Here is a 12,167-nt window from a genome sequence, read left to right on the forward strand (position 1 = left end):
GAGTAAATGGCGACTGCTATGTTCATTATTACATCCAACAACAGAACACCTCAATCGCTTAGGAGTCATTCTTGTCTAGTGTCTACATCTGCTCCGGCGGTGAAACAATAGAGGACTGATGACAGCTCACTCAGGGCGGGTCTAAGGTAAAACACCAGTCCAGTCTGTGCTGAAACGCTACAGTCAATCATACTATTGTGGGAAATTATCTGAGATCGGCTCGATTTGAGAAAGGGGTAAAGATTTTAGTAGATTAAAAAAAACACTGGATGGATTTTTATTATCATTATAGGGTGGTTGTGTACACACACTGCCAACACACATTTCAGTTCAAACAACTTGTAAAAGTGCATGTAGCATCGGATGACCCCTAAAACAGAACATTTAATTATTCGGTTGGCTTGACATATGACAAGTATTAGTGTATAAGATCACAGTCAATCTCACACTTCATCACATAACTGCTTTAAAATACTCTTCATTATTCATTTTTGGAAAGAGGCATTTAATGTGTGGAATCCTATCAGAGAGATTGCAGGGTGAGAAGATTTGATGTGGGTGGTTGTCTGTGAAAAACACCTGTGCGCTTCAGGATAGCTGAGGCAATTATAATCCTCATCTGTCAATTATTTGAAAAGTTCCCATGATGAAGCATATCAGCATATCAGAGTGAAATGCTCTGCCTTAGTCCACTATAGTACACTGCTGGTTTAAGGGTGGACTATAGTGGGCTGGTACACTATAAATGACAAAAAAGATAAACCACAGAATTAATTTGTGTGTAAACTGTAGTAGCCTACCACCGATTACCCAGCATGCTCAGCTAATTTGCTGTTGTTACCAAAGAAGGTGGTGCCTGATCAGCGGCAATGTTTTATTATGGTGTATTTAGTATGTTGTCTTTTTTGTTACAGTAAATGATGTGTGCAATATTATGTGTATATATGTAAATACAATGCGATCTCTTATATAAGTGTAATTTTATTTATCATGCGTGTTATAGGTTGTCTGTAAGATGAATATATATATAAATATATATTATATTTATATATTATATAAAAAATTAATCCCAAGGTGAATTGCTGCTGGATGCTGTCTGGAGAGTTTGCCCTAAAATAGTTGGGTGGGTTAAAATGTGTCAAAAGCAGGGCAGAGGTCAGCTTCATCCACAGCCCTGTGGAAAAATGACAACTCTATGGATAAAATGACAGACTTGTGCCTGACTGGTATGCACACAACACCCCTAACAAGGCCAACCCTCACCACAGACCTTTGGAGATGAGCATAGTAAATTACAGAAGAAAATAAAGACTAAACATTGTGTGACAGACTTAAAGTATTCTGAGAAATCGCTGAATTGGGCACTAAATTCAACAGATTAAAGACGAGCAGTGCACAAGCTGTTATGTATAAGCAGTCTTTATAATGAGTTGTATAAGTCGCAGCCTACCTCACTCAGGTGACAGTTCTTCCAGCATCCTTCATCTGCCCAACTCCACCTTTATTCTTGCCATATTTTAATCTCCTATTTAGTAACCCAAAAGGGTATATTATAGCTTGGGTTGAGTTTCATCCACAAGCTCTCCATAAGCTGACAGAATGCCAAATCTTTTTAACTTATCATGTATATATTTGATAATGCTTTTAATAGCACCCATTGTTCAAGCTTTTATTTGTTCTACTTTTAGTAAGAGAAGGGAAATTACCTAATGGAAAACAAGCAAAAAATGATTTCAGCAAATGGAAGATTTACACCATTTGAGAAGCAAGGTATTTGTTCCAATCCCTTTCTGTCATAAACTGACTGTACACAAATTGATTCCTTATTAAAGGAAAGGTCAGCAGTGTGAAAGACAATGTAAACTTGTTACATAGGCAGAGATGTATTTTCATGTCAATTCATTGATAAAACAAGCTGCAGACAGAGGGAAAAACTTCCTCAAAACTCAAAATTGATTACAATTGCAAGTAATATTCACACGGATAATAAACTTTTGATGATGATGAATATTTTTCAAGTTCTAAATTAAAATGAATTTTAATGTTCAAAAACATCTAAGTGGTGTAATGGTCAGGAGACTGCAAAAATGAAAAAGGTGTCATGAAAAGGCTGAAATTCTTGAAACAAAATTTTCATTCATTTTTTTATTATCATTTCTATTTTAAAAAGTGGTTTTGTTTTATTAAGTAATATTTGAAAAGTATTTTGTCAGCCAAATCAAAATCAGTGATGTAACCAACATCCATGCAGCGGTTTTGTTGTCATTTGACATAAACAGGAAATGATATCACAGTGAGGACCTCTATAGTCGGTAGACCCTGATGTCTTTTTTTTTTTAAATGAAAATGCAAGGTTATGTGAAGTCAAACAGAATAACCTGAATGAAACTTCCATATTCATGACTAAAAAAAGTATGATGATTGTAAATAAAACACTAAACATAACTAACAATAACTAACATAATATAATGACTGAATAATTAAGAGGGTTCAGGCCCCTCAAACCCCCAATAATTCACACCCCAGAATAAGTCAGTTTCTGCAAGGGCAGCATTGCATCCCTCTCTTATGTGTGTGTGTGTGTGTGTGTGTGTGTGTGAGAGTTATGTCAAACTGAAAGATCGGTGGTGTTTAAGGCGACTGGGGAGACGCACGCGTGTATCTCCGCTACAGGTCGATCAATATCTGTCAAATTTAGAGCCCTGGCGGACCGGTGAGCCTCATGCAGGTTCCGTCAAATAATCACTGACACGAAAGAAAGCGAACGGAGCAAATTCACCAAAGCCACACACGCGTTTACAGTGACCTAAACACGTTATCAAATTAATAATAACAATAATGAAATGCGTCCCTGTAAACCACGATTTTGCTATCAGAATAAATGTAACTTGATCTGATAAAGAGCACAGATAAATTCTGGCGTTTCCAAAACATTAGGCTGCATGGCAGCTGATGCAAACGCTTCAGACAATGAGCACCACAAAACCAGGAGACAAAGCGCCTGCGTGCGCCTTCAAAACATACTAACGCATGGCTTTCCTCAAACAGAACAAAAAAGTAAAAGAATCTCCTTGCTCTTGAATAAACGAAACTACTGCATACACCAAATACCTCGAAAGGGCTTTTTAAATGTGCATTTGTCATGAGCAGACAGCGCTCAGTGTTGAACAGACGAACATCTGGAGGTACCAGCGCTTCCCATCAGAGAACAGCTGGACAGCTGGACCCTTCCAACATGCTTTCCTTATTGAGTTTTACTCTATTCTGATGCTTCTGTGTTGTTTAGCAGAGCGATAGTAACGCGCTAGTAGTAGTAGTAACGCAGCAGTTTGACGCAGAGACTGACGCACTGGATTTTCCATCAACTACAGTGGAGCCAACAAGGGGATTTCACTCTAAACCATCTCGTGATGTGACTGTGGACATTTTATACTTTACGCGCATATGGGATAGAAACGCATATAAATATGTGTTTAAATAAAATCCATAACGCAATAAAAACAAAACAGATCATCTCAAGCACTGGAAAGCAAGACTAGAGTGGTTTGGAAGGTGTGTAAATTAAGCTCAATGCCGACCTGTTCTGCAACCCAGAAAAAAAAAATCAAAGTTAGCTGATTAACCCCAAACACACAGAGCTTGAATGAATCGGTTCTCTATATTCAGTCCGAGGGCGGAGCGGCGGTGCGCTCAACGCATCCCAAATTGACAAGCCTTTATGGGCGCCAGTGAGAGAGAGCGCACGCACAACCTACCTTCATCTCTGCGTTAATTTCCCTCTTCACGGGGTGAGCTGGCTTTCTGCTCCTCTTGTTTTCCGGAGGTCTTCCCTCTTTCTCCATCTCAGCCATGTTTTCTTTAAATCTCTGTCAATATTTGGGGGTATAACCCCGCGGGCGCACGGCAGGGAACGTGGCGGGGCCGGTTCAGAGTTGCGGAGTGGCAGCGAATGGCAGGCGCGCGAGAAGCCCCAGTGAAGTTGATGCTGCTGCTGGTGCTGCTGCTGCTGTTGCGGGCTCACCGTGCCCGGTCGAGTCAGCCATCTTCTGCCTGCTGTTTCTCAGCGGTCTGAGCCTGAGCAGGATCGAGCCCTCTCCGAAAGCCAACCGAGAGGTTGAGAAAAAAGAGCGAGCCAGACAGGGGGAGGGGCCTCCACCGTAACTCTATACGGCCACGCTGATCCCGGGAAGGCTATTTCCTCCCCAATTTTCCACAGATCGGTTTTCACGCAGGACTCGGAGGTTGTCGCGCGATAGGAGTGAATAGGTGCCGTTGTCTGATGTGTTATCGTTCACACCGCGCGCGTTATCAGCACTCCGCAGGGGGTGCTTGATATTGTCATACGAGACTATTAATGAAAATAAAACAGTCAAGGGGTCCTAATAATTCCCTTTTAATTAAACATATTTGAATGGGTGGAATTATCATAATGGGTGTTAGTGTTTATGAGACAGATATCTGCAGGTAATTAAAACCCACTCTGAAGGTGTGTGTGTGTGAGTGAATGAGTGACAAAGACTATGTGTTACAAATAAATTAAAGAGATGTATGCCTATATGATATAAGTCATACTAAAATTTAATGAGTGTCCCACTAAAATTGTGTCCCAAAAAAGCTCTTAATTTAGATTGTCTAGGGTATTTTTTCAAACTCTCACTCTCACACAAAAACATTTCATAGATCTGTACTGCAGCATGAGATAAATGAACAAAAAGTTCTTAAATCAGACTTTAAAAAAAAACATTAAGAAAAATGCACTGTATAAAGTATGTTTTACAAGAAAATACTATGTTTTATCATTGTTACTTCTCATTTCTTTGTAATCATTTGTGAAATTAGCTAGCAATTTCTGAGTGACAATTGACAAAAAGTAAATCCCAGTAGATATAATATAAGGCTGCTCTCCGTGAATCAAACCTGAGGTTCTGTGAGGAAGATGGAGCCTAAAAGTCTGGACAGAAAGAGTTAATGCACTGTAAAGATGGAGATGAAAGTCACATAGACTGGTTTTTGTGCCTTGTTGTAAGAAAGAATAATTTGTATGTTTAACCCTCAATAAATTACTCTTTGTTTGCATCCTTCTCGTTTTCTCCATCTCCAGCCCACTGGTTAATTGGCTCTCAAGCATGGTACATGTAGGGTAGGATGGCACAAGAACTCCTCTGGATCAGACCAGAGGCCGTCGCCCTTGAGAGCGTATCGACGTCCCGTCCCAGATCACTAGCAGATGCGCGACGGCCTGAATGAGTGCATTGTTTAGCACACACAGCTCTGGCAGCCCCTGCCGAACATTAGTCCATGATAAACAGTTACATTCTAGCAGGGATACTGTTACCCCTCTTGATACTAGCAGCACAAATTTACTAGTTTGTCCCAAGGCATCAGTTTAACAGAGTGAACTGGGCTAATTCTTAATATGTTAACCTCATGCAAGCCCATAGTTGAGTTCAGTTGAAGTAAACTAGATAATCGTAAAAACTTTTTCAATATGAAATGTGTAATGAAAAACAGTGTCAACTCCTTTCTGCTTCAAACACAGTAACCCTGAAAAGTAACTTCTGAGTGGTAACATTGTGGCCATACAAGAGTGTCACCATCTGTGATAGGTTTGAACGAAAATGTGAATTTCCCAACAAAGGCTGCAGTGTCAAAATAAAAACATTGTCCATCAATTACACAATTCAAGTTGTGTAAAAAGTAACTTTTGACATCATTAAGGTTCTTGTGCTTAAGTGAAATTCCCTCCTGGCTTTTAAGAGTTGATACAGCTGAAGTCAACATTGTTATCCCATGGGATTCATTTGGCTGGCGTGATCTCAGTATGGGGATTATCACAAATCCAGAATAATCACACTACTACATGCAATGCAGAGCAGTGTTTCTCAACCGGTGGATCACAACCCAAAAAATGGGTTGCAGGTCTGTTCTAATAGGGTCGTGCACAACAGACTAGAAATAATGGTAAATGCAAATAATAGCATGCAACCAACCATATAATCACACGTTTTGGATGGCTTATCAACCTTAAAAGGGATGAGAAACCCCATGATTTTTATTTTTGTTATCAAAGGCTGTGAGTGTAATCAAAGTATTTAGCAATATTTTGGTGCAAATTTAAGTCACACAATCCAAATTTGGCAGATACCAACATGGGAATGTTGACTGTGACTGTGTCAAGAAAAAAAACTATTGGTGTTGAGTACAAACATATACTGTTCTAATCGAAGGAAAAAAGCAGAAATAAAATAAATGTATTTATGAAATTTAAAAGATACATTTTTTTCCACATTTCCTCTAGTTTAGTAGTTTTGATAAAGAGGGTTTTGGTGACGAAAGGGTTAATCGTGCGGTCTTTACGACGGGCCGTAAACTGATTCATAAAAGATGGCGACCGGTGCAGCTGTCAAAACGTGAGAGTTTAATGCTGTAGAACTGGACACTCAGAAACCAGCACGGACTATCGGTTTGGACCAGTGTACGTGCATTAACTAAGGGCCATCGCTTGATCAGCGGAGGAGACGCGAAGAAGTCTTCTGTGTAGAAGAGGATGCTTTCTTCCCTAAGGAGGTGACATTGAGGAGGACAGAGGCTGCCGGGTTTGACACTAAAAATAAGTGAAAGAGCTTGTCAGATCTCTGATGTGAACTTATCTGAAAGTACCAATGAACATTCATACATTTACGTAACCGGTCTATTCGTTTTATTTGATTTTAAAATGGCTTGGAGGTCACGGCTCTCTTACATTGGACGGAGGCATCTGGGTATTTTCTTCAACCCGTCTACCTCAAACTGGACTAAGGTGGTGTCTGATGCTGAGAAGATCGTAGGATATCCAACTTCATTCATGAGTTTACGCTGTTTACTCAGTGACGAGCTCAGCAATGTGGCCATGCATGTTTCTATAGCTCTTAGCCTTGTGTATCAAGTGCAGAGGAATATGGTTTGTAAACACAAGTAAGGCTCTAATATGCAATGACAAATAAGATTAGAGGATGGAATTTACATCTCTTGGGAAATGCCTGGTGGAAAAAGTGTGGTCATGAGAAAACATCAGCCTTTTCTGTTCTCATTGTAATCCCTGCTTGTTTATATTGTGTGTGTATTGTATCCTCTGAAGTGTGTGTGTGTGAGAATGCGTGTGTTAGTGTGTCTCCATTTCAAAAAGATACTTATGGGATTTCTACAAGAGGGAAGTATTACAAAAGGAATTAAAAGTAGATGTAAAACAGCTGGATGCCGAATCTGTCACTGGTTCATGAAAAATAAACATTCGTTTTACAATCGCAGGGGCAGATGAAGCTTTGAAAATGCAATATTCTCTCTGAAATGCCGTTGTGTGTGAACAGTCTCATCCGCCGTAACATCATCTATTGGTTTCACATACGCACCGCAACTTAATTCAGAAACTCACCTCGTATTATATTTAGATGGGACTCGGTACACCCGCAGAGTCTATGCAAAATACAGCTCTCCTTTGAAACACACAACAGCCGCCAACTGGGTGACAATCCTGCCTCTGCACAATAATTTCAGGAATTCAAAAAGTACAAAACTTTATTATTGTATTATGTATTATTATTATTATTACAAAACGACCATTTGAAAAGTGCACACAAGTGGGGTTCCAGTGCAGATTGCTTTCAGTTGTTTAATAACCAGACAATTTTAATTTTACTTTGGATGAATTGTATGCTTCTTTAAATTAAGACAACCGCTCTTTAATTAAATAGGCATATGACAGAAATTCTGTTGTCCATATCAAGCATGAGGTTTCAATTCACATATAAAAGCCAAACATTCTATATGTTCTTTAGTAACTGGCTTACTGTCTGTGATGTTTTTCCCATGATTTCCTCTTTATGCACTGAGGTTTACCATTATACCACAAACTAGATACTATGGGTGAACAGGAACTTTCAAACATACCACAATAGCTTGCTGTCTTGGTTACCTCCAGTCTTATTGAAGACAACTCTATAGAAAGACAAATGTTGCTTGCTTACACATAACACACTAATACGCTTCTAATATTCAAATCCGTTAAAGGATTTTTAGGCTGCATTAATTAGGTCAACCGGAACCGGGAACACTTCCCATAACACCCGATGTACTTGCTACATCGTTAGAAGAATGGCATCTACGCTAATATTAAGGAAGCTGGTGGGAACGAAACACCCTCTGCTCAACACCGCCAGGTACTACATTTATGTCTTTCTTCTGGCCACCAGGCAGCTATCGTTAGGTATGATTCTTGTAGAAATTCCTTCTTTTGAGTCGGATTTTTGAATGAGTCTGACGAACTGGTTCACAAATACAGTCTGAACGATTCGATCACGAATCAGCCACGAATCAATCGGTTCTTGAGTCCTTTTACTCAATAAACCGCGAACCGATGAGTAGAGCTAATTTGGAGTGAACGAGGATTTGACCGATTGGGTGAAACTTTAGTTACTTTAAAAGCCGATTATTACAAATACATGTTACAAATTTCGACAGTTTTATCAGCACCCATATTAAACAGAGTTGTAATAAATAGCATTTCATTGCAACGTGCAATAATAAAAAATATTTGAGCACCAAATCAGCATATCAGAATGATTTCTGAAGGATCATGTGACACTGAAGACTGGAGTAATGATGCTGAAAATTCAACTTTGATCACAGCAATAAATTACATTTTAACAGATATTCAAATAGAAAACAGTTGTTTTAAACTCCATTAAAATAATATTTTAATAATATCTGACAATACTACTATTTAATTGTATTTTTAACCATTTTAACCAAATAAATGCAGCCTTGGTGAGCAGAAGAGAAATGATGAACTGCCTTTAACTGAAAAATTAGTGTTTACTATTGTCATTTTGCATTATTGACACACTATTTTCCTAATTAATGCTGTTCAGTTGCTTTGACACAATCTGTATTGTTAAAAGTGCTATATAAATAAAGGTGACTTGACTTGACTTGACTTGTGAAGTTTTGGTTTGATTAAATTATTTTATGGAGCACAACAGACCTCCTAATTACGTGATGATTACAGCTTTAATTTGTTAAGTAATCATAAGTGACAACAATTGAAAGAATGACAAAGATTAGATCGAAAAGACAAATGAAGCAGTGAGCAACCACTGTACTGCAGCAAATAAAGAACGACAGGTGAATTGAATGTGGATACCCAAAAAGCAGAGCTGCAGGAATCATGTAGTAGGTGGTTGATTATTTAGGCGTTGGTATAATTTTATTGAGTGCCATTAGAAAGACTGGGTGGAGGATTTGTAGATGCAGTAAACATCCATTTTTTTAACCTGTGGAGGTGTTTGTTGACAAATGAGCAGAACTTTATGCTAAACATGAAGTTTTGAACAGAATAAGGTAGAGGAGCGGCTGGCATATCAGAGATGTAATACTACTCAAGAAACAATTTCTAAGGCTGGTTTGGTTCCTGGTTTATGCACCAGATAGCCTAGTCTGATATCAAAAACCCAGAGACAGCATGAAGTGGGTGTGGAATGATCTGGCAATTCTCTGGAAGTCCTAACAGAAGGAGGAGAGTTTCATCGATCCTGAAATGAAAAGTTGTTAGAAGTGCCATTATATCTATGATGATGAGAGCAGGGTGCGAACTACGGGGGAGCTAGGGGGAGCTCGGCTCCCCTTAATAAGACATGGGCTCCCCTGAAAACGTGATTTGTGAAATTTAATAGAAAACAGTTGTTTTAAACTCCATTAAAATAATATTTTAATAATATCTGACAATACTACTATTTAATTGTATTTTTAACCATTTTAACCAAATAAATGCAGCCTTGGTGAGCAAGAGACTTCTTTAAAAAAAAAACAAAAAAAAAAACACCCCAAACTTTTAATCTGTATTTTGGATTGAGTCTTTGTCAGTTTTATCAACATGCAAATTAAACTTTTTCAGGTAAGATATTCATTTTAATGCGCCTTACTGTAAATGCACATAACAAAAAACTGCAATAAACAGAAATGGGACACAAAAAATTATGATTAACTTAAATGGAAAGTTTTTAGAGCACGTAAATACGCCACACCAGTGTCAGCGACCATGTAATGACATAAAATAATTTTTTTGTTAGAATGAACCAGTTCAAGGAAATAAATTGGACTTCCCATAACCAACATGTACATCTAGCATTCATGGGGCCAATTTACGAACACTTTATATGGATAAGAGTTAGTTCATGAATATTGATGAGGTCACACTGATGTTGCTTGGTAACCTCCTTAGAATGGTCTAGCATGTGACCCAATTAATGTTAATGAAACCAAGCCTTCAGCATAATAGCATTGCTTAACTAACTTCCCAACTAGAGCCAATATACTATCATCTGCACTTCAGCCAATCAGTTCTAACAAAAACTGATTAATATTCACGATTCATGTTTAATATGGACAAACAACTACATATAGTGGTTAAAGGTGCAGGTCATTAACATAAGTGGCTCTCAGAGGTAAATTAAAAGATTTTATAGGCTTCATTAGTTTATACCCTGCAGGAACCTCTGGGAAATCTGCAGTTCCGACCTGTTCAGTTTGTTAATTGAGAAGCAATACAAGTCAAGTCATTTCTATAAATCAACAGGAGGGTTGATGGTTTCTTGTAGTCTCTCATTATAGTCCTACATGTAAAGCTGTTTTAATGGAGCAAAAGTGTATTTTCTGCAAGTCGGAACATCTTGGTGACACCCCCATGCACCTTCTTTTTTAAGTACTGTAGGTTAATGAATAGTGAAAGAATGAAATTGAAATGACAGTTCTTGTACAAATTGTATTTTTCAGGCTAGCCCAGTTAAAGCACGTTCATTGAGCTTGCAAGGGTTAATAAATAGGACTTTTGTGATCTCCTAGGTCTACAGGTGAACAAAGTCACAGGCTCAGTTCCGGTTATGGGGGTGATTTAGAAATGGGAGAGTTATTGAATTCACTTGAGTACAGCACTTAACCCCTAGGCTACTCCAAGGAGATTGACCCTGGAAGCAGAGTACTAAGAAGTCACTCAAGTAGCCAAATTAAATGGCCAAATTAAAGCTGTCTCCCCCCAGTGGCTGCCATTTGCAGTTCCAGTCTGATTTTGTGCAACTTTGAGACAGACAGCCCACTCTGTGATACTGTGGATCAAGTTTGTTTCTAATAAAATAAAAACAAGAAAATCCCTTGTAAAACTGAGCATGCTGAAAGTTATAGTTTGCCAAAAAATGAAAATTCTGTCATCATTTACTCACACTTATATCATACCTGTATGACTTCATTTCTTCTGTGGAACACAAAATAAGAAATTTTGAAGTTGGTAACCAAACAGTTTTGTTGACCGTTGGCTTCCATTGTATGGACAAAAACACATAAACATCTTGTTTTATGTTCCACAGAAAAAATATGGTCATACAGGTTTGGAAAGACATGAGGGTGTAATGGTGGAATTTTGATTTCTGGGTGAACTAACCCTTGAACTTTTTTTCCACCTGAGTGCTGTCCAACTGAATGACATACAGAAAGTTTGAGGAAATAAAGACTGAGTGTTTGTGTGCGTTTGGTTTTAGAGGGAGAGAGAGAGAGTTCGGGAACCCAATCTGGCCCATCCAGACGACAGTGCTGGAAACAGTAGCCCAAGGGTGTAATAACCTATACACCTAAATCTGATATGACAGTCCATTTGGGAGGGGACCCTGTCTTCTCCCCTCAGCGTCAGTGCAGATTCAGCCGTCTCCTAAGATCCTAAGACGCGCCAAAGATATTTATACGCACAATTGCAGGCTGGCGAGTCGGGCAGTGCCAGCTAACGTTTCGCGTCGCCTTTCTGTTCATTCTTAAAAAAAAAACACAGACCTCAGCGAAGTTCAGAGCAGTTTGGGGTTGCGGTACGAGCTTGCGGAGATGTCTTTGACACGTCAGGGGAAGACCTTCACAGGTCCACTCCACACTCATACAAAAGCCCTGTGACGGTCTCACTGAGGTCCTTTATGGCAGGGGTTTTAAATTTTTAATATATCACACGGCCCCTAAATACGAGGGACCCCCATCCTAAATTTAAAAGGCATCTATATAATTTCTTGTATAAAGACCCAAATTATTCTGTGAAAAATGTAATATTATATATTATAAATATATATTATATAATTATATATAGTGTGTATATATATATA

At 38.7% G+C, this 12,167-nt stretch overlaps 2 protein-coding genes across 4 annotated transcripts in view; one reads left to right on the top strand and one right to left on the bottom strand.

Moving 5' to 3' along the window:
- Positions 1-12,167, bottom strand: part of LOC107757118 (sine oculis-binding protein homolog) — a 57,276-nt gene that overhangs the window by 32,066 nt on the left and 13,043 nt on the right. For all 3 annotated transcript variants that reach the window (XM_016574501.1, XM_016574503.1, XM_016574500.1), the window contains exon 2: positions 3,756-4,016. In XM_016574501.1, the coding sequence (XP_016429987.1) occupies positions 3,756-3,851 (96 nt within the window). In that variant the 5' untranslated portion in view covers positions 3,852-4,016. The remainder of the gene's footprint in view (positions 1-3,755; positions 4,017-12,167) is intronic.
- Positions 6,367-12,167, top strand: part of LOC107757119 (decaprenyl-diphosphate synthase subunit 2-like) — a 36,138-nt gene continuing 30,337 nt past the window's right edge. Inside the window, exons 1-2 of the mRNA XM_016574504.1 lie at positions 6,367-6,896; positions 8,150-8,195. Of these exons, the coding sequence (XP_016429990.1) occupies positions 6,716-6,896; positions 8,150-8,195 (227 nt within the window). The 5' untranslated portion in view covers positions 6,367-6,715. The remainder of the gene's footprint in view (positions 6,897-8,149; positions 8,196-12,167) is intronic.

Source organism: Sinocyclocheilus rhinocerous, unplaced genomic scaffold (genome assembly GCF_001515625.1).
Source record: "Sinocyclocheilus rhinocerous isolate Xijiao unplaced genomic scaffold, SAMN03320098_v1.1 scaffold503, whole genome shotgun sequence".
Taxonomy (NCBI): domain Eukaryota; kingdom Metazoa; phylum Chordata; class Actinopteri; order Cypriniformes; family Cyprinidae; genus Sinocyclocheilus; species Sinocyclocheilus rhinocerous.